The 22,823-nt window shown below is 43.9% G+C and overlaps 1 protein-coding gene across 8 annotated transcripts; it reads left to right on the top strand.

The window, feature by feature from the left end:
- The first annotated feature begins 218 nt into the window (after positions 1 to 218).
- Positions 219 to 22,136, top strand: nfyc (nuclear transcription factor Y, gamma). Of its 8 annotated transcripts, none has more exons than XM_072370368.1 (11): positions 219 to 307; positions 11,247 to 11,353; positions 11,445 to 11,513; positions 13,182 to 13,295; positions 14,826 to 14,921; positions 16,584 to 16,760; positions 19,112 to 19,180; positions 19,548 to 19,706; positions 20,197 to 20,301; positions 20,405 to 20,464; positions 20,821 to 22,136. In XM_072370368.1, the coding sequence occupies exons 2-11, from the start codon at positions 11,255 to 11,257 to the stop codon at positions 20,938 to 20,940; spliced, it is 1,068 nt and encodes a 355-aa protein (XP_072226469.1). In that variant the 5' UTR covers positions 219 to 307; positions 11,247 to 11,254; the 3' UTR covers positions 20,941 to 22,136. The 8 variants fall into 8 exon arrangements, with proteins under 8 accessions (XP_072226469.1, XP_072226465.1, XP_072226472.1 ...); XM_072370364.1 differs by having other exon boundaries at positions 11,442 to 11,513; XM_072370369.1 differs by lacking the exon at positions 219 to 307 and adding an exon at positions 3,639 to 3,747.
- Positions 22,137 to 22,823: the final 687 nt, after the last annotated feature.

Genomic DNA, 22,823 nt, shown 5'->3' with positions numbered 1-22,823 from the left:
GTATTAGCTTATTTACCTTTATATATGTCTCAATATGAGGCAGCTCCAACATCAATATATATAGCTATACAAGCGTAGTGCAAGAAAACCCAACACAATAGAAGTATAGATTTGCGCTTGTAGCAAATATATGCATCCTCAAGAACAGACGTATACGATGGTCCTGGAAAAACGTAACCTCTACGTCATCACGTTTCTTCTTTCGACTCTTTCCGGTGCGAGGAAGCAGCCATCTTGTTTCCCTTTGCTAGCTAAATAAAATAAATAATACGCTGAGCCGGACTTCACTTCGAACCCGTAAAAGAAAGTGAGTAAAATAACTGAAATTCATTCATTTGTATAATGTTTATAAGAAAATTGCCCGCGATGGGTGGAAACGGGGGCAATTACTTCGCTTCCTTTCATTTGCTGTTCTTGACCAATAGACGATTGTTTTGGAAGATGAACATAGGCGCCATTTCCCTCCCCGCTCTCTGAGGCGCTTATTGGTGGCCCGCTGAAAGGATGACGGGCGATCAGGAAACTGGCGTTTCGTGGCCACCATTTTGGTTCTCCTTGTAATAACTGCAGAAAGGCAGGGGCTATTTCTGCTGGACCCCGAATGGCGCCAGTTGCAGAACGAACTTAGCCTTAAAAACCTTGATTGGTGGAATCTAGTCCGAGGTTTGATTGGTCTGAAGGACAGATCCAAACGTTGTCTTTATTGGTTAGACAGTTTCTTCCTTGCTTTGCAAACTTTCATATGATGGCTGGACTCTTTGGTATTTAGAGATGGGGTTAATATCACACGCTTCCGCGGATTGTCACCTGTGCCGTGCAGCAGTCACCAGTGTCCATCTCAGCAAGCTAACATTAATTTGACAATCCATAGCACGAAGTCACAATCAGCAGCGACCATCCTACCGTTAAACTCCGGTGCCTTTGAGTTTGCGGGCTATTGTTTGATGTGTGTGGTGGCATGAACCACTACAGTTCGTTTTAATACTCCGTTTAAATTGAGCTTCCGCAGTGTAATTGAGAAAGCCGATCATATATCTGCTAGCTCAAGAAATAGCATCGGTTTCACTTTGTCCTGTTAGCCGCTTTGCCCATATGGACCTGACGAGCTTATAATGTATAAACCCCATGAAAGCAACACCGTGCTAAAGGCTAAGCATTAAAGAGGATTGTAATGAATAGAAAACATGCCACGTGTAGGCAAATTACACCTTTGTTTTCATTTTTGGCAAGAGTAATTGCCATTTTTACCCCCTTCAGATTTTATTCAAACGCCCCATAACAGTTACTTAAAGAAATAACAGCCTGTGTATCAAAACAGCATAAAAATAAAATCGCAAGACGCCGAACTGCGCTTTAAGTGAGTGACAACAGAAAATAAATGTAACCATTTTAACTTGACAGGCATTCATGTCATTTTTACATCACAATGCATATGAAAGACGGCGCTATCTGTGGTATGGTGAAAGTCTCCTCTGGTAACACATTACACACAATGACGAAAGCAAGAAGAGAATCTCTCAAAACCAAAGAGACAAACAAACAAAAATCAAAGAAAATCTGACACTATGGAAAACAACAGAAAATGGGATTGTTTGCTTCTGGTTATTATGAGTGAAGTGTTGTATACTTTTGGTTTTTGGGTTTTCTGGTTTGTTATCTTTTCTTAAGATCACTTTTGGTTATGTGTGCTTTTTTTTTTAATGTGGTCTTTCTGGTTTCTGATGTTTAATAGTGAATAGAAAAAGTTAAAGAGTTGCTTTGGTCTTTCCTTTGTCAGGAGTGCTAGACGATTACGGTGAACAGTTTAGTCTGACAGCCTTTCCCACAGCCCTCCCCCCCCCCCCCCCCCCCCCCCCCCAAACCACCTCTCTAAACCAGGTTTTATTAACTGTATATAACTGTATATGTTTAATCATGCTGTTACTTTGTCCTCAACATGACAGGCTGTTCAGCTCTTTAGAAGAGCTTACTGTGAGTAACTTTTGTGGAAATCATTTAGATTTGCAGGTGGTCATGTGTTTGCAGGTTGAATGCATGGCTTGGCTTAGCTTGGCCACCCTGAGGGTTCTGCGTGTTTATGAAACCCAACGTCTGGTTGGCCCATGTTTATCTCTAAACAGCGTCAGTGAGAGCAAACATGTCGCTGCTACGGGCAGCACAGGTCATGGGAAGGTCTTATTGGTATGCTGACCTTGCCAGGTGTCATTACAGAGGCATTTTGGGTAGCCAGCATGCACCCTACTCAGAAAACTGCTCTGGCATGGCAGCCATGGTGGAGAGATTCTCTTTGTGCAGCTCCACTTTAATCATTAACTGGATGCCTGTTGTACCTGTTCTAGTCCCCATGCTCTTAACAAAAATAGAAAAGGGAACATTTAGCTTTGTTTCTCTTGAGTCTCTATCTTGTTCCCTCACCCTCCCTCCACTTGTTCTACCCCTCCCATCCTGTAACAACTCTCCTCTCTGTCCTTCTCCATCCTTCCGGTTCCCCTCCCCCCTTTAGATTTTTCATTGATGGGGCAGGTTTGCTCTCTTTCGCTCTCTCTTAAGCTCATTCTCTTCGGCACTGCTGTAGGGATTTGCAGTCATATGCAGCATTAGCGTCAGGCCACATCCTCGCCCGGCTGCTTCTCTGCACTTTACTGTCAGAGCTTTGTTTTGCAGTTATGGAGCTAACATCTTAGACATGACTAATCTAGTCGATGGTGTATAAAACGTCACGAACTGTGCACACGGGCAGCGGTGTGCCGCTTTGGAGCTCCAAAGTAAAGGTTTCCGTGTAGAAAGTATGCACATCAAAACACTGGCGAATTAACAAGAAGGGCATTGTGTGACATTGGTGACGTGGTGTTTTTTTGATGACGTTGTAATTGTGGAAGTTGCTGTGAGCATAGTTTTTGGGGTCAAGACAACAATGTCTTTGTTTACAGACTTTCGCCCATATCTCTTCAGTCTTGTTTAACCACAAATAAAACCAGTATCAAAGGTGCACCCCCCCACCTTCCACAACTGCTGTCCAGTCAGCTGATTCCTTTTTTTTCCTTCAAAACTTTCTTTTTAACAGAGGTCCTGCAGTTATCTGCATCATTAATTACTATTACTTTAATTAAATACACATGTATCTTTTATTGTAAATTCGACCCCGTGTGTAGGGTTCTTTTTTTTTTTTTTAGATTTTAGTGGTGTTATTAGGCATAAATGATGTTCACGAGTCGTGTGTTTGTTTGATTGCGTTATTCAGCTGATTTATGTTCCAAAGAAAAATTAAAAATGTGTCCATGCATGTATACAAATTTGTCCTCCTGAGAGTATAATATCAGTGCCATGAATGTCATTACCACAAGTAGGCTGGTTAGAGGCTAAACACTGGCAGTATGCACCTGTAACTGTGAGCAAGGATAAATGAGAAAGCAAGGACAAAATGTGCATTTGTGTGGATGTGCATGTGAGACTGTGTACACGCATGAGACAGGGAGGCTGCCTCGTATGCTTTTGTACTTTAAATCATGTGGATGCAACATGCGGCATCTATTCTGGCACTTGGTTTAGCCAGTGAGAGCAAGCCTGGCTGCCTGCATCACTGTGCTGTCTGCCTATAGCAGCAGAGCGGAGGTGGGGCAGAGGGAGACATTTAGTTTGACATTGTAAATAAGCAGAGACCAGTTGTCAGAGAGCAGCCCGTGGAACCTTTCTCATCCGACCAGCAGCAAGAGCGGCAAAGAGCGCTTGAGAACAAACGATGCCGAGGCAAGCCTCCATTAGCACATTCTCACACACTTCCTTCGGAGCTTTCCACAACTTTATTTGCTCTTTTTCGACTGTTCTCGTCTCTGCTCTCTCTTCCTCTTTTCTTTTCCCTGACCCCTATCCTGCAGCTCAAGGTAACTTAGAGCAGGAAGTTGGCTGTCGGTAAAAGGGGGTTGGGTGGAGGAAAGAGGAGGAGCAGGAGCTGTGTCAGAGCTGATTGGTGTGTGTAGCAGCCAATGGCACAAGACCGCCCTGTCCTCGCATTCGCTGCATGTGTCGGAGTGAGGTGGGAGGCGGGGTTTGAGTATCATGTAGCATGCTAGATTGATTACTCTTGAATGTTAAAGGGGAAGAAGGCTAGAGATTTTTGTCTCTGACGGGAGCGCCGCTGTACTGTCTGCCTGCTGCTGTGCTGCTTTTCTGTTCCCTTTTTGTAATTGTTTTTTTTTAACCCTCTTTTGTGCACCAGGCCTGGGGGTCAGCTCAAAGACAAACATATGGGTCACTGGCCAAAGAGAGGGCGAAGGGTTAGAGAGTAAAAAGTTAGAAAGAGAGATGGTGACCAAGTTGATGGGACTTTATAAGAAGAGAAATGGGAGAGAAGTGTAGGAGGACGTTGGGGGACTGTTGAAGGAGACGGGGCAATGTGTAAAGGCAGAGTGGGAGAAAGAAAGGGGGAGGGGTAGAAGCACGAGAGAGTGCTTGCTCTCCACAGTATGTCCGGGTTTAGAGCTTTTTTTTTTTTTTAAAGCCGTTCAGTGGAGCCAGAGTGCCTTTTGTCCATTGATACAATCAGGGAACTGGAGGAAGTAAAGGAGCACGAGAGTTTTTCTGTCAACCTCTGTGCTTTCTGCTGCTGCCCTCAAGGAGACTTGAGCAGGGCTATCTGTTTCCATCTATTCTGTTGTGCTCCAACAGGGCAGAGCGTTCACCATGAAGGGCACCGGGGTAAGTCTGACAGCTGAAAACGCACACGCTGACGAAAAGTCTGTTGTTTAGTTGCTACGAGTTTCTGAATAAATAGTTTTTCTCTTTACTTTTAGATGTCTCTCCATCACACTCTGCAGCAAAGAGACAGTGTCTGTCCTTAACAGCTGTCCTCAACACCCCCCCCCCCCCTCCTCCTCCCTCTCTTTCCTGTCCTGTAGTTCTCTCCTTGGGAGATTGGTGTTGTGTGTATCACTCATCCATGTCCTTCATCTGTCATTTCCGAGCAGCATTGACAGTTTAAGAGAATCACTTGCCGTTACAAAAACTGTGCCGTTCTTGATGATTCGTTTGTCCAAATTTTAAAGAAAGATACTGTGAAGTAAAATGAGTTTGTCTTTGGAAGTGACTTGTTTTGACTTTGGACTGCTGTGCACACAAACCGGCCTGTTATCTGCTGCATGGAAGTGCATAGTTGTCAGATTCTGACTTTGTGCTCAGACGCACTTCACGGTCTCGTTGGGGTTGATGTCCTGGGGGTCTGTGGCTCCGGCGCCTCGGGGTGCCGGTTCGCACCCCCCCCCCCCCCCCCTTTTTTTTTTTTCACCTGACCTTCTTGTAAAACTGTTAGCACCACGCAGTGACGCAGAGCTGAGCGGCAAGGAAGGCATCTGTGATGAAAGGAGATTAGTTGTACATGGAGAACTCTGAGAAGATAACTCTCAATGTTGTTGTCACATTGTTGGTGTCAGGGGTCCCCAGGGGTGGAGGTGCAGCTGGTTGCAGTGACCTCAGGCCCCCTCCCCGACTGTGCCAGACACCCAGATGGGACAGACTGTCAGCCTGTCAGCTTCAGGGCCAGAGGAGGCTAATAGTTTGATCTGATTTCTTCTGATGGAGTCTTTGGAGGATGCCTCTCCTCTCACTTGCCTCTGACTCTCTTGCTCCCTAATTGAAAGTTTCTATTGGTGCTTTGATAAAACAAAGTCCTGTCGGGGAAAGAGAAAGAGAGAGATTGAGAGAGGGAGACTAAAAATAACTCCTAAGTTGAAGCCCTTGCTGCCAAATCCCGGGGTTGGCTGCTCTCTGCATGAGATTTGAATATCATTTGTGCCCTACATTGAACTGTAGGCACATCAGTGGGAAGAAAAAGAAAACAAAACAAGCCAACCAACTGGCCTTCCAGCTCATCACTAAGGTGACCACCAGCCTCGTACGTTTAATCTTTTGTCCTTGCCCTCACTGTCTTTTTACATGTGTGCACTGTCACTTAAGACTGTGTGTGGGTTTTCATGTGGAGTCAGCTGTGTTCAGCCTGTAATATGCAGGTACCTTAAGCCCTGCCTACTTTGACGCCGGAGACTGGGCCTAGCTTTGGATGAAGGTCACAGGAATGTGAGATTGACTCCTGCAGTATCTCTGTCAGCACTGAGAGGTAGACACGTGAAGAAGAACGAGATGAAGTCAGATTCAAATAGGAATGCAGAACGCTGCTAACGCGCACAGTGTGTAATGTTTTTATTAAGCTTCTTAGAAAGCACATAGCCTGAACCACTGGGGTCACTTAAGTGCTGCAGTGAAAGTTGGAGAACCTGTCCTTTTCTATCCTCCCCCTCTCCCTCCCCTTCTCTTTTTCATCGCTTTCTCTCCCTCCTCCCTCTCTGGTTTCTCTCTCTCCTCTGTTGAATGACCTTGGGAGATCAGTGACTAGCACTTCCTGGAGTTCGCTTGAAGCGGAACCAAGGGCAAAGTTTGCACGGCCGTTTGGTCAGCTAGTTGGGCCCAGCCAGGCCAGAGGGATGATGTTTCGCTGCAGCTTACAGTGAGCGCGTCCATCGTTAAAAACCCTGACCTCAGTATTTTTATTTTGAATAAGAAGACATTTGCACCAACATCTGTGAAAATGTTGCGCATGTCCGAGTAGTTAATCTATAATTCTTGCCTGGGAACTTCTTGTTTTTTGTGTTTTGTCAGAGTAGATCATTTACCCTGTATGTTGTACCCTTGCCAGTTTGTTTCTTTGTGCTATTTGTGATTGGGGACATCAGTGCGAGTGCTTTCATAGGTCGTGACTTTCACATACATCCCTTTTGATTTAGGGCTACGCTTCATCGTGAATGTCAACATGACTGTTGTTGCTGAGGCTGTTCATTCCGCCAGAATAAAACTGTTTTATCGACGGCTGAAAATTAAACGCAAGTTACTTTTTAGTTGGCCAGTTATATAAAACAGAGTTGCGTGTATTTTTCTGCTTAGGAAGCTAGTTAAAGCCTAACGGACGCAACCTTTCGTGAACCTTCCTTCAGAACTGCCCAATCTGCATCACTGACATTTTGACACATCCGCTCATTGAAATCTGACCTCTTGTTCAACACATGGGTTCAGTGGATCAATGATCTTCAAGAAGTTGGTATCACATTATAGCAAAAAGGTTTGTCTTTCGGGTTATTCAATCACTTACAGTGAAATTCAAGTACTCGGTCTATGTGGGTGTTGTGTATTTGCTCTTTGAGTCCTGCAACTATTAGTTACCAGCAAGAGAAACGATGTGGAAGGTAACTTTGTGAACTCAAAAATGAGGAATTGGATAATATAATTCTGTGGCTAAGCATTTACCATATGTGTACTGATGTAACACTTTGCGGGAATTGAAAAAGTGTGCTGCTTTTTCTAATAAGATGAACAATTGCAACACATTAATGCATGAGTTTGGCACGGCTAATGGCATCTTTGTATACGTCTTTAGTGGATCAGGTCCTCTCTGAGCACATCTGCTAATATGCAAAGTGTCATTCCTGCTTCAGGGAAAGATGTGGGATGAGAAGACTTCTTCTTCACTATTGTGACAGAGATAGTAATACTGGGGGGAGAAAAAAATCTGTGAAAAGTTTACTCTTCAGCTTCAAATAGGCCGGAAGGTTTTTTCCCAAACTGACTCGCCTTCTGCTCTTTTAAGTACAGTTGGAAAGATTTTTTTTCTGAAACAGTTTGGTCACTAAGGGAGACGTAAACTGGGAAACATTGAGTGATGCCAATGTGCAGGACTTAGTGCTAAAAAAAAAAAGAAAAGCTGAATCCGCCTCTTTGCCCTTTCATTTCTCCTTCAAATTTCTTAGGTAACAAACAAGTGGATATGCAGCTTTTTCCTGCCACAACTTGAGGTCTGATCATGTTTATTGTGCAGGAATCGGAGGCTCATGTACAGTGGTGTGATGTCAGAGTTTGAGCGAGTCGTTAGTGCTGCCATGAGGGGCCACACAACGAGACGGAGATTAGGATGAGGTGGAAAGAGGGAGAGATGCAAGGCCAGGTTGGCAGAATAACATTTGCGCTGATTCAGCTGCTGCAAGCAGAGAAGCATCGACTTTATCTGAGAGGTTGGACGAGGGCGATCAGGTGAAAATAAGTAAGACAGAGGAAGAGAGAAACACACAGGCACTAGATTTGAAGTACCAGATAGGAGACAGGAAGAGTGATTTAGACCCAGCAAAGGAGGACGTCCGAGTTGCTCTGTTGGATGAAGCTGTTAAAACACAAACGTTGGAGCTCAAAGACAAACGCACACTGAGCAGAGCTTGTAGGAAACTCAACACCATCATTTTTCTGTCCCTCTGGCCTGATGAAGGACAACAGTGGTGCAGGGAAGAGGAGAGGAGAGAAGCACAGCTCATTGTGTCCTAATATAGCATACAGTAGCAGCTTAGAACAACACAGCAGAAATGAGCTTGTCAGGTTCGGTGCACAGTACAGAATGATGCAGTCTTTTCAAGAATGCAACTTCACACAAAACGAAATGCGCCAACAACATTCGCGGACACTTTATCTGGAGTGATATTCAATGCTGTCCATAAACAGTAACTAATGAAGATGACTGACGAGCTCAAACAAACTCTGAAGTGGAGTGTTTTCCATTTTAGTAATAAGTGAGAGACCTGACATACTGATGCTAATCGTGCTCATATTTGCAGATAAAATAAGATATTTGCTTCCAGAACGTCCGCACCTTTTGTAACGCTGACATTTATCGGCTTTTGGAGAGTTTCAAAGTTGTCTTTGTGCAGTAGATGGCCTCGCTCAGCGGGTTTGCTTAAAACGAGACGAGACCCAAAACCGTAGAATGGCGTTGCAAGCAGTCAGCAGAACATGGTGTGCCGTACACGAGCGTATGAGATGTTAAAAGGCTCCCACACACACTTTCCATTGATGCAAAGCATAGGGAAATATGTTAATGACGGCATAGTGTAGGTGAAACACACCAACTTATTGTAGGAGCAACTTTCAAAGGCATGTTGATACTCAGCCCCCCTCTTCTCTCTCACTTAACGTTGTTTTTTTTTTTTTTCCTCTCTCATGCTTCACTCTGCCTCGCGTCACACTTGCTTTCTCATCTCTTCTCACGTATTGACTTGACTTCCCCTCTGCCTGCCCTAAAGCTGTGGTTTGTGCGTGGCTGTGTATTTACATTGAAGGTCGCAGGGTTACAGAACGGGGTGGGTGGGTGTAAGTGAGATTTAATTACAACTTTACCCCCTGAGTGTTTTGAAAGAACAGTCAGGAGTTTAAGCGGCGCGAGATGTGTGCGAGAGCTAAAGAAGGAGTCAGAGAGGCACATGTTTTTGGGGGCCAAAGTGTTGTTATCACGGTTAGCAGCCCGATGGTTGTTTATAATGTGAAACAAATGGGCTATTTATTGTTTCTTATCAGGCTGCCGGCTGAAGATGGCCACGAAAACTGACAGGCAGTTCATACACAGATACACAATGTTGTCTTTTTCACGATTGTCACAAGATGATTTCCTGATACTAGTGGCATTTAGCTACAAAAGCCACATTAATTTTCTTGTGCTGCAAAGTACTCACAGACTGCAAAATAACTTTGAAAGGTCAGTCCATCCATGGCTTAGAAAAGGAAAAACTACAATTCCCATCAGTCATCCCTGTCCCATGGAATGCTGGGATTGTTCTGTAGACTGCAGGTTTTCAATCAACCTTGAAATGCAACTGGACACTGGAGCGTCAGACAGAGAAAGGGAGACACTGTCAAGGTCAATCACTAGCCTGGCGTGCCACAGCTACTAGCGGCCTGATTGATTTATATAAACCCCCCCCCTCGCCCGCCATTCTGTCTTATTGATTTAGGCTACTGTCTGTCGAAAAACTGAATGACAGAGCAGGACACAGCGATGTCTCTTCTGTATTATTCAGTAACTTCTACAACTGCCAGAGAAGGGATCTTTCCTGTCCAAAATCAATCAGTTAAAAGGCCTGCGTTTTGAATCGGTGATTTATCTATGTAAAATATTTACAACTGCACTTAGGGGGCACGAGGAAAGGAGCTGATGTGGACCTGAGGTCAGAATAATCCCTCGCACCGAAGCTGCGACAGACCCTAGCTGGAGAGACACTGGACGGAGTGTTTGAAAGGGCGTCTTTTCTATTGTAACGGTCTGTTAGCTGGACCAGGAATGGAGCCATTTGAGCTTGTTGGCTGAGAGTGAGAAAAGAGAGAAGGTAAAGTGGAGCCCCCCCCCCCCCCCCCCCTTTCTCATAACACTCTTTCTTTGTAGTGTCATGTCTCTCTTTCTCCCTCCGTGTCTCCCTCTTTCTGTCTTGTTTGACCCACATAGCTGGTTTGCGCAGCAGTGTGTCTGCGGCCCTGTCTGTCTCTTACACCCCCCCCCCCCCCCCCCCCCCCGTTAAAGCCTTTGGCTCTTTATCTTAGTGCTGGATTAATAGTGAACTGGACAAGGCCCGACCCCTCTCTCAGCAAAACACGCAAGCATCTCGTCTCTCTTGACTAGCGCTGCACACTCATCTCTTGTTCCCCCCCAAATCTCTTCACAAAGGTAGGAAGAAAAGGGAGAGTGTGTGTGATCAAGACGCTCTAAGCTCTACATGTTCAGACAGGCAAGCCAATATTCCTCCACCAGATTCCTGGCATGCCATAGTAACCTGCTGGATCCTCTTTCAAACCGTCAAACCCCTCGTCGGCGCGCCGGCTCTTTAATCTACAAACAAATGTTTGCGATTCTGAATATCTCTTTTGGGACCTTTTGAGATTTATTTTGGGGGGGGAGTGTGCACGTGTTCAAAAATTTGTCAGTTTGTCGTGAAGTTGTTTGTCTTTGCCGCGAACATTCCTCCATCTGTGGCTTCAGCGTCATCCTCTTTGCTGAAGTTCCCAGCTGCATTTAATTGCACATGAAATGCTTGTGTTTGTGGAGAAGCTGCAGTTGAGGACTGAAGGTGAGAGCGCCATTCATGAGCGGGGAGCGTGCAGCTGGTCTGGTGGTGGGGTCTTGGTCATGTAAACATCCCACAGGGACAAGAATAGAAGCCTGTCGGGGCTCTCTGTAGATTTCAGTGTATTAGAATTACAGGCTGCGATGGGATATGGGGTCCTTACACATGGAAAGAGCACTTGGCAGCACATGCCTGGTTTGGATTGACATGCCTTCCGTCCTTGGTCTGTCGTGACTCTGAATTTCCGCGTCTCTTGCTTGTGTTTTCCAATAATTAATGGTTGGCTCACACCTCTCTCATCCTCTTGTCATCCTCTCTTCCACCCTGCAGAGTAGAAGATGTCTGCAGATGCGTTTGGAGCTGGAGGCAGCGATGCCCAGCAAACCTTGCAGTCCTTCTGGCCTCGTATCATGGAAGAGATCAGGAACTTGACTATGGTAAAGTACACCTACAGATATAGACAAGACGCACACGAGATTCAAGCGAGAATTTTGGAGAACGACCAAATTCTTGTGTTATTTTCAGAAGGATTTCCGCGTGCAGGAGCTGCCTCTAGCCCGAATCAAGAAAATCATGAAGTTGGATGAAGATGTCAAGGTAATAGAACCTAAACAAGGAGCCGTATTGAGAAAATGAAGTTGATTTGGGGATATTATGGTGGAAATAAAAGATTCACAGCTGTGGTGGTAATCCCTTAACGACATTGGAGATTTTACACAGATTTGGACCAAGTCTGGATGATTTTGATACAATACATTAAAACCACTTTTAATGCCTTGATGTAAATTGTACCCTTATCTAGCCCTCCATAAAAGCCACAGTCAGTGGCTGTCTGGTGGACTTAACTGCACAGACGATTTTGGTCAAAATTTATTGTGTAAAGTTGTAACACTTATTATGCAGCAAGTAAATGTAACATCAATGAAAATCTGGCATTGCAACCCTTAGAAGTCACAGTTAAATTGTTTTTAGTGGTTTTGGCCTTAGAATATAAACCCACAAGGTGCTTCTGTAGCTCACTGGGATTAGTGTGCATCCCATGTGCCAAAGGATGAAAGTCTGTGACAAGGCAAGGATGCAGAATCTCAGCCTGGGGCCTTCATTGCGCATGTCTTTCCTGTGTTCTCCCCCTTTCCTGTCTACTAACTGTTGCACTCTAATAAAGGCTAGACACTTTCATCAAATACGATAATACTTGAATGTATATATTTGCATATAGTAAGATAAACTAGGAGCCTTAATTATTGTTGGACTTACTCTAACTAACCCTTGTTTGGAGCAGTTCAAGGCACTCTCTGGAGATTATGTGGACTGTGGAGCTACTATAGGAGGAATACCATGGAGTTATTTTTCTCCATTTACATTTGCACTGCAGATAGGACTGCTGAAGTGTCAAAAGGACCATCCAACGAATGGTTGAGTCAAAATCCCGCCAGGATTCTGCAAACCCCAGGCATCACCGACTGACCTTTCTCTGTCTTTTAGTAGAGACTATCGTAAAGAACTGTTGTCTATATTTTACAAATGTTAACTGTTTTTGTAATAACGGTACGGTTACATTGTATATTGATGCTCTCATATTAGAAAAACTCCTACGGAGTTGTGTGAGCTATGATCAGCCACAGGTTCTGCGGTACTTTCCTCGGAATTTGTAAGAACCGTAAAAAGGTTCCTGTGGTGCGAAAGTGCCTCTTCCCTACAGGTCAGCCCTTCCTTCTGTGGACGTGTCCACAAGCTCTATTCAAAGGAACCAACACATTTCCTAACATTTGTTTACCGCATGCAGTCATGAATCACGGGGGTGTTATTATGTTCTTACAACCCGTTTGGAACAGCCCAGACTGAGCAGTCGCCAACAAAAAAGCCTGAGAGAGACAGAGAGTGTGCTTTGAATGTCCCGTGTCAAGAGTGCTATGCTATCCTCTTAGTTAAGCAGCAGCTTAAAGCAGTAAAGAGATCAGTAGATCACCTACATATCCAGGGGAAAGACCCTTCTGTTGGTCCTGACACGGCAGCTTTCACTGCATGAGTACAGGACATGTGGGTGGTGTGCCATTAAAACGGCTCATGATGTACATTTAGGCTTCACTTTTATGCTCATTAGAGTTCAGTTTTCCTCAGTAGAGAGTAGTAAAATTGGCAAGCAATTTGAAAAGTAGATTAGAGAGGTGTGTTTAGTGTTTTGGGCTTTCAGACAAACGTATAAAGGTCCGGTTGGGGTTGGAGTTGTGATTAATCAGCTGTGACACTGTTTCCTCCCCATAGATGATCAGTGCAGAGGCTCCAGTCCTGTTTGCCAAAGCTGCTCAGATCTTCATCACAGAGCTCACCCTCAGAGCGTGGATTCACACTGAGGACAACAAGAGACGAACACTACAGGTCAGATACACATTTAAGTGGTGTGACTTCATCAGCCTGCTTTTTACCTGCATCCTCCTTGTGTGATATGTCTGAACTCCTGAACCTCCCATACGTTTGTTGAAGAAACCACCTGGCCTGTCACATTTTAGTTTTTTAAACTCATCTTTGCATCGATTGACGTCTTTTTGTCGTCTTGCCTTTTATTGACTAAATCCCGGTGTCTGTGCAGCGACCACATACCAACAACCCCTTTGAGGACCGTTTCTCTATTAAGATGTTCTCCTTCCTTTGACTTTAAAAACAAAGCCAGGCAGGCACCGCTGACCCATTTTATTTCCCCCCTAGGTGCCATTTTACCTGCTCAGCTGTCCCAAAGTTGAATAACATGATCTCTAGACAGATGTAAGACAAAAGCGGAAGGAGAGCATGACAGTCCTGATGAAAACAGTGAGGAAAATCAGGAGCTTGTTTCACCTGGATGTTGGGGGGGGGTAGATTAGCAGTGCACTGATGTGTGTGTACCATTACAGGTGGAAGAATAGTCTGGGAAAAAAAGGTATTAAAGATATCCTTTGAAGTTTGTGCTGTTTTTTGTTGTCTTGGTTTGTCGCTTGTCCTCCATGAGAGTACAGATTCTTTTTTTTTTATGTAAGACTCTGAACTGTGTGAGTTTAATCGACCCTCTTCTTCTGTGAATGTGAATATTTGCCACGTATAACACATCACCTGATGAGTGGGATTCTTTTTTTTTTTTTTTTTTTTTTCAAGGGAGAAAAAGGAGCGTCCTATTGTGAAGAGGGTACGCCAGTTGGTTCACCATAGCAACGCTCATCAATAGAGCAAGTGTAGATGTGACCTGATGTTACCAGATATTAATCAAGCTTCTGTAAATAGCCTTTAGTACAGGGAGGGCCACAATAGGGGGGGGGTTCTGACAGCCAATATCCTGTGGAAAATTCCACAGAGACTTCAAACTGTTGTGGATATGGGAAGGGGTATAGAAGCAGAGGATGTGCCCATGAGTGGAGGAAAATATCATTCCTGTTGTTTTCCACTTGATCTAAGACATATTTATGACTTTGTTCGGCTTTTTTAGCCTTTACTCGCTGTTTGTTAAAACTGATGGTTTGATTCTCCTGTAACCTATCTGGGAGCGAGGTTGTTGATCATTTTGTTGTCGCATGTAAATATTTTCCTCAAGTACTCTCATTGAATTGTTTTATCAGTATGAACTCGCAGTGTTTGAGGGAAAAAAAGGCCCCAAAGTCTGTCTTCTGTCCACCAAACTTCCCAAAAAAGATCTGACCATTACCGTGGATCAGGACAACCGATCAACACTCACTCCTAAACTCTTTCTTGAACTCGGTGATAGCAGCAAGCAGCTGTTTCACAACTACTGGGAACTGTACTTGAATCTCACTGTAGCCTCTTGTGTGGCTATTTCGATGAGTGATGACCTCAGACCTTAAGGCAAGGTTATATATAGGTAGCTTATATATAGAATTAGCATAATTATGCCCTGACGTTCTGTGTCTCTTGTTTCTGCAGAGGAATGACATTGCCATGGCGATTACAAAGTTCGACCAGTTTGACTTCCTGATTGACATCGTGCCCCGGGACGACCTAAAGCCGCCTAAACGACAGGTAGGGAAGCAGACGGTGTCTTCAGTCTTATTACAGCTGTAACACCTGCAGAATGAGTGGAAAAACTGTTTTGAGTTGTTCAGAAAATGTGTTTTTTTTCATCTTGGAGTTGCGGCACCAAAAGGAGCTGATCATTTAGGTGAAACTTCTTCTGTGTTGGCAACCTGGAGGTGCTGTAAACATCCTTGACTGGAAGCTGGGTTTTTATACAGCGAGAGCTTTCAGTCGGATGTTTGCAGCATCTTCTTGCCAGAGACAGCCAACAGGAGCCGCTGTCATGAAACTAACTTGTAACAGAAAGTAGCGGCTTGTTACCAGTAAAACCAAATGTCAAAAACCTGTTTCTTGATGTAATTTAGTAAAGAAAGCGAAAAAAAAAACCCACATAATGTTGAAACAGGCATTTGATAGACTTTAAAACAACTTCAGGATTTTTCCTACCAAAGCGGTTCCAACAGTGTTTCAGAGCCGGAGTCTAACTCAGCACCACTTCCTTCTGTTTCTCCAGCAAAAAAAAAAGGAAAAAGCCAGCTTTTTGCTTGGGCAGGGTTATGGAGACCAACCAAGCCGGATGAAATGTTGCGTCCGCCATGTTTTAAAAAAAAAAAAAAAAAAGTCCGATCCTGTGCTGTGTTTATCCATCCGTCCTGCCAACACAGAGAGAAACGACCGCGAATGCTCACACTCACTCTTAGGATCGCTTTCAAATCAACAATTAATCTAACATGCGTGTTTTTGGACGGTGAAAGAAAGCATGTGGCGACCGCGCTGTTAGGCGTCCCCAACAGTGACGATAAACGTCCCTCCACGGCACTGTGGTTCTTTACAGAAACTCTGAATATATAAGGGAGGATCGAACTTGCATCGGAAGAGACATTTAAAGGGACGTAATGACGTGGCTCTGCTGTGGAAAATCAAACGGCTTCTTGGGTAGAACTAACTTAGAACTGGCTCTGGCACAAGCACTGAACCAGCACCGGAACCGCTTTGGTTGAGGGTCATTAGTGTGCCAGATGGAGGAGTGAGATATTTGAATTAGTTGTCAAGTAGACTGTCTCCAGGCATGTAAACATCCTACACTCTCAGCTGTGTTGTCATGGAGCTGGGAGAGGGGTGTTTACTCTTCTGGTGATGGAGAAACCTCATCAAGATGAAGCCCTGCTCATTAGTCCCTTATGAAACAGAATGACGCAGTTCTGTGTTTTTCCAGGAATTGATCATTCTTATACTTGGATTCATGGCACAATGCCAGTGAGCATCTTACCTGCTGAGCTGTGCTGAGTATACTGAATGCCAACAAACTCTGATGTTGCATTTTTGTACCTGATCCCAGAAGAGCACAAACAGGAAGAGCAAGTCCAAACACAAATCAATAATTATGGCATTATTAGTTTAACCACACTTACAGGAGTGTCACAGATGGTTCTGGATGCAACTTTTAGAGCAATCTGCTCCTGTAGACTTTGTTATTGGCCAGTATGGTGCTTGTACTTGGTCTGCCTTTCAGATTGCGTTACTCTACCCCAGCCACATCCCATCAGTTATTTATCAGACCTGCTCTCCTCTACAGTTACACATGCTAAAATAATTGATGTAATGAACTGATAGGCCTTCAATGCGTGTGTCTGCATGTTTGTGTGTGTGTGTGTGTCACACCCTCAGGAGGAGATGCGTCAGTCAGTAGCTCCAGCAGAACCGGTACAGTACTATTTCACCTTGGCCCAACAGCCTGGAGCCGTGCAGGTGCAAGGCGCTCAGCAGGGTCAGCAGGCTGGGGCGCAGACGGCCACCACCATCCAACCTGGACAGATCATCATCACACAGCCACAGCAAGGACAGGTACTTGAAGCGGCCGGGATTTCTCACAGAGGAAAGGACGCACACATACTTGTTAAGAAGCCGCACGATTAAACTACAGTATTACAGGAGAATTTAAGGCGCAAAATGGAACATGATGGTCTTTACTTTGGAAGATAAAGGTATGAGTGTCTCTGTAAGAGCAGATGTAGTACAGTCTAACTCCACCCAGTCTGGAGAATCCTCCAAAAGACCTTTGTTCACATTTTGAAGCTGACCACCCTCCCACCAGCAAAAATAACAGCATACAAGCATTCGTGTGCACACCCTCTAACAGAAGGCCTACAGAAGGAACATTGTATCTTAACCCTCACTGAATGCTCTCTGGTCTCCTTCTTACTTAGCCATATTTGTACATGTCGTCAGGTCATTTGTACATTAAGTGGTTTAAAATGTGTTATCAATTTAGGTTGAGTAGAAAAATGTACATATCATACAGCTTAGAGGGTGAAACATGGTTAAAACGAAACAAAGCGTTCTCCGAAACTTAAAAACAAACCCACCTGTGATCCTGCTTTGTGTTGTGTTTGACAAAAACAAAAAAACAACTGAAAGATGTCAAAAATGCTTCACACTCACACAAAAACACGCCTAGATTCTCATGCACAAGTGTGCATTCCTCCTCGAGGCTTTAGTGTTTTTGCCAAACATTCATAGTTTGCGACATCATCCAATCGTCTCTTTTTAATTATTCATTCCTGCTACTTTTTCTGCTTAGCACTCCTGCTCTTTAGTTTGCTCTCTGCATGTTGTGTAGCTGTGCCGCTTCATGCTGCTTCAGCAGACTGCCTTTAGCTGAGCTGTCATACTTGTTAAGATCGAGTGTGATTCACCGCCATGCGACTGCCGCAGTCCCGAGATGCACTTTGACTCTCAGCCGATGTCGCCTTAATCGTTGGGTACAGGGGGGGGGGGGGGGTAGCACTTTGAAAGGGGGGACTAAAATCCTTAGACTTGAATTCCCAAACGAGGCGTTTTCTTTGTCGAAGTGTTTTTCCAAGTGATGGAAATGATTAGCATCTTTGCACGTTTGCCACAAATCTCTGTTACTGTGTCACTATTTGTTTTTCTCCTCATTGGTATTGAGAGAGAAAAGCCTAGCATCCTAATCCTACTGCACTCCTGAGTCTCCTGCCTTCTGAGCTGGTTAGATAGTTTCGTGATCGGGCACAATTTCTGTTGGGTTTGTGTCATATAGCATTAAAAGAAAGTTAGACGTGAACACACCTCATTTCACAGTTATTTTGTAGCCGTCTTGAGCTTACTGTGTCACTATTTGTCAGTGCAGTTAACCAAGTCTGTCAGATGTTTTGTAGAGTTGCAGCTGGCTCTTCTTAAGCTGCTGAAAACGTAACTGTGGCATAAGCCTTTTTTTTTTTTTTTTTTTAAGTGAAGCACTGATTGCTTGGCCAGTGACTGGATCCTAATGATTTTCATCTTGAACGATTACGACTGGAGCTTAGAGAATTTTTTTTATTTATTTTTTTTACCACTCATCATGCAGACATTGATACATTCTTTGGGGTTGTAAGTTTTCCCTGAGTCAGGAAGACACAAAACTCACAACAAAACTCACAACAAAACATTATGAGTAAAATCCTGAAAGGGTCATCAGAGGGTTTTTCCCACTGAAAAATCCATTGAAACCATTTGAAATTTGTTGGGAATAGAAGGTTCCAAAACTTGGTACACCGCTTGAGCCAAAATGTTGCCGTACCAAGCAGGAAATATACTTTGGGATATACTGTAATTCCCTTTCAGTTGGATTTTATGTCTACAAATACCTCTATCCAGCAAACTGGAGCACTTCAATTTTTGATTTCACGTTGGCCAAGAGAGATGCCCCTTAAACCTGAAGCGGTTATGAAGAAAATGTTATTTATTTAGTAGAAACTTCATTTATAGTTAAAAGTTAGTTAAATTCTGAAAATGATGTTGCATGCTGTTAGTTATAGTTCTTAGGGATATCAGGAGGTTACGTCTTTAAGTCTATTCAATACGGTTTATTTGTTTAGCACCAATTCAACACAAGTCATCTCGAGGCACCGTAAAGATACCAGGTTTACAAGAATTAGAAATCGAATCATCTTTTTTATAATTTTCTGTCACTTTCCCTGTTTTATTTCCTTCCCGCTTTAGTGTTTTACTTCCCGAACATGCCTTTTATATCGTATTTTCTGCTTGATGCCCTTGTCTGCTAAACGCTCTAAACGCTTCAGCTTTCTACGCATACGTGCCAGTCATGCTTACATTTGTGCGTTGAGTTGTTGCAATCACTGCTTTCTCACTGTGTCTTTCTCTCATTTTCCCATTCAACTCTTGTCGGCCATCAGATGTTGCAAGGTGCCACCATGCAGCAGTTACAGCAAGTGCAGGTGCAATCACAAGGCACACCCATCACGGTAAACACACATGCTTTTTATATGTTCACTAACCCCACACACTTGGCTGCCACCATTTAGTGCCGCAGCCTTATCCTGCTCAAGTGACTGAGGTCTGCAGGGACGACTGCAGCATGAGATCAGATGGCCTTTCCTAGATAATGTGACAGTCAGATGAGAATGAGAGGACTTGAAGCCTGTGTTGTCACCTCATGTCGGCCCGTCTCTAGGCCTGCTTGATGTTCTTTGAACAGAATTTTAAAATTGAAGGATCCTAAGCATTATATCGCTGGGTTCAAACTGTACTCCAGGGACGAGTGATTTCCTGCTGGCACTTATCAAACGTATAAGTGATGTCTTTGTCTTTCTTTTCTGTTTTCTCCATTAGAGCGCACCGGTCGCCATGCAGGTGGGCGAGGGCCAGCAGGTGCAGATCGTCCAGGCTGCTGCAGCCCAGGGTCAAGCTCAGACAGCTCAAGCTCAAGGCCAGACTATGCAGGTCATGCAGCAGATCATCACCAACACCGGAGAGATCCAGCAAATCCCGGTAAGAGGTTCTATCAGTCTGGAAAGGACAAGGATCGGTCAATAGATGAGAGAGAAGGAAGGGCTGGAGAAGGAGAAGAGGGGTTAAGCAGAGGTCCTTTGTGTTTGCTGGTGTGAGTTTCCTCAAACATAAAAGTTTTAGGCAGTAAAGAACTGACTTGTGGGAAGTGGATTCTGTTCTGTCCAGAGTCGGAAAATGGCGGTGTCCATCCATCCATCCATCCATCCATTTTCTATCCTTACTTAATCCAATTCTGGGTTGTGGGGGGTACACCCTGGACAGATCACCAGTTCATAACAGGCCTACACAGGCAAATGAGACAAACAACCATGCATGCTCACACTCAACTCTACAGCCAATTTAGAGACACCAGTTAACCTAACATGCACGTTTTTGGACTGTGGGAGGTATAAATAGCTGTGTCCTCTGTGTTCAAATGACCTTTGCTCTAAACCGAACTCTGTCTCCCTCTTGTGTTGGTTGACTGTAGGTGCAACTAAATACGGGGCAGCTACAGTACATCCGTCTCGCCCAGCCTGTCTCCGGAGCACAAGTGGTCCAGGGACAGATCCAGACTCTTGCAAACACCCAGCAGGTAATCACTGCAAAAGATCTACTTGCATGTGTAAAGATGGTTTATATGCAGGAGTCCCGCTGAAGTGGGAACACTATACATGTATATGTGGTTGTTTTTCCAGATAACACAGACCGAGGTGCAGCAAGGGCAGCAGCAGTTCAACCAGTTTACTGATGGACAGGTAATGGATAGTGTGCACACACCTGGGACACTTCTTATTTGTGGTGTGTTAGTTTTGTCAGAGTTTTTGTTAGTTTTTGTCATTTTAACTATGAAACAGCGGACATTTGCACATTCCAACTGTCAGCAATTAAATCGAGAAAGCCAGAAAAAGACTGAAAGACTTCTAGTCAAGATCAGTGTGCCACAACTCGGCAGGAGAGAAAGTACATAAAATCATATGTGAAATCAAACTAAAGACAGCATGAGCAATATTGCGTAACAACTCGGGAACATCTTGTGTTTAGGTGTAATCGTTTTGTCGCCTTAAAACACACAAACGCACACCTTCAACCTCTCCGTCTCTCTGTTTCTCAGCAACTGTATCAGATACAACAGGTGACGATGCCGGCGGGACAGGAGCTGACCCAACCCATGTTTATCCAGTCGACCAACCAGCAGGGTGAGACGCAGGTCACGCAGGTCAGCACTGAATGAGCCCGACCAGGAACTTTCTTCTTACACATACAACGCGCGCACCAGCCCATGTGATGCCAACAGATGCCCGCAACTTCGACAAAGAATGCTCGACATGTTCATTTTTAAACCTCTCATTGAACTCATTGAAATGAGGGAGCTGACATCTTACATCGGTCACGTTTGGTAATAAATTGAGTACACTGGATCAGAAACCAAAGGGACGCCGTTTGACTCTTTCACAATCGAACATCACATTGCATTCGTGCTTAGACATAGTTTACTTTCTGTGCTTTTGTCAGTTACATCAAATAGAAAAAATATGTATCAGCTTCCACAGTCCCTGAAAACAATCTTTATACAATCTAACTTTATTTCTTCCTCTTGTCACATGTTCAGCCTTTTCATTTATTGTAAGTATAAGAAAACATGGCTCGATTGCTGGCACATTACTCTCTGCTCTTCGTGTGGAAATGAACTGGGAAAATGTCACATCTTTGGCTGAAAGTAGCCACGTGATTCGTTGCGTCCTTTCCTCATGGAACAAATGAATCATACCCTGTTTATCTGGACGAGACGAGGCCATATACCTCAGATGACACTTTTTACAGTGAGTCTGTTTAAGAGATCTTGACAAGAGGTATTAAGGCTTCATGATAGTTGTATGTACTTTATCTGTTGTGTTGTTTTCCACATTGATGGTGAAGCATGACTTTATGTCGTTAGGACTTCAAACTGTGCAGGAAGAGTGTGTTTGCTTGTGTTTTTAAACCCCCACACTTGATGTCAAGCTTCCATTTAGACTCTTTCATTCGTTTTGTAGAGCAGAGAACCCCTTTTCTGCCGTTTTTACACAGTCCTCTCTTCCTGGGTGGTTTCAGAGTCTTGAGTCTTGTGCCCTGGTTTAAGTCTCATGGACAAACACATGACTCAGTCTGAAGTAGGGAAAAAAAAAACTTCTTTTTTTTTTTTTAGAGCTTGTTTTTTTTTTCCCTCGTAAATTTTTTTCCAGTGATATTTGACCTCATTTCTTTCCCATAATTTCTTTTGTACAGTAATGATTATCGATGTTCTTATTGATGTTTTTTGCATGTAGTTTAAACTTTCAGCATGACATGCAATAGTTAGGTACAGTTTTATTTTTGACGTTCCTTTTTTGTAAACCAATTCTGTTTGTGGAAAAAAAAAAAGAATTAAAAACCATAACTTGTCTAAGAGTGTTGTTTTCTGGCTATTTTGACTTTGTGTCATTGGGTGCTAATTTCTGCCTTTTTAATTTTTAATTTTTAGGTCAGTTTAGCACCTTGCTAGTGAGTACAGGGAGACGGGAGAGAGTTTCAGCAGAACTGACCCAGGTATTCCCACCATCCCACCACCAGAGTCTAAAATAGAATTTCTATTTTCACTTTTATAATAATAATACAGGATTTTTATAAGACAAATAACTTGTTTTAAACCCTAAATCGCAAAAATTTGTCTCTTTTTTTTTAAACTAAGCTGGTTTGAGACCTTTGCTGTTTTCACAAATGGCCATAGGGGGGCAGCACTGATCTGACAAACACCAAGTACTACTGGCATGTAGTATCATCGCACCTGATCTATTCCCAACCATTCCCAATCAATGTTTTTAGTCGGAACATTATTAAACGCAGCACTACCGTATGAGAAGTGCGTAGCACTCCAGATGTCAAAACCAGTATGCGTCCGTGTTGCCCCTCAACCAGCCACTATGGACACCGTTAATCTTATTTCTGCTGCCTTTCTGGAGTGGTGGAAAGGCTTCATGTGCCACAAAGGGCAAGCGGTTAACAACAGAGTCACGAGTTATTTGGCTGGAGACCGCTCAGCTCCTGTAAGATCAGACAGCATTCCTCATGCGACCCAAATCTTAAAAGGGAAAAGAG

Source organism: Leuresthes tenuis, unplaced genomic scaffold (genome assembly GCF_036924035.1).
Source record: "Leuresthes tenuis unplaced genomic scaffold, fLeuTen1.0.hap1 SCAF_18, whole genome shotgun sequence".
Classification (NCBI taxonomy): Eukaryota; Metazoa; Chordata; class Actinopteri; order Atheriniformes; family Atherinopsidae; genus Leuresthes; species Leuresthes tenuis.
This window is presented reverse-complemented; position numbering and strand designations above follow the sequence as displayed.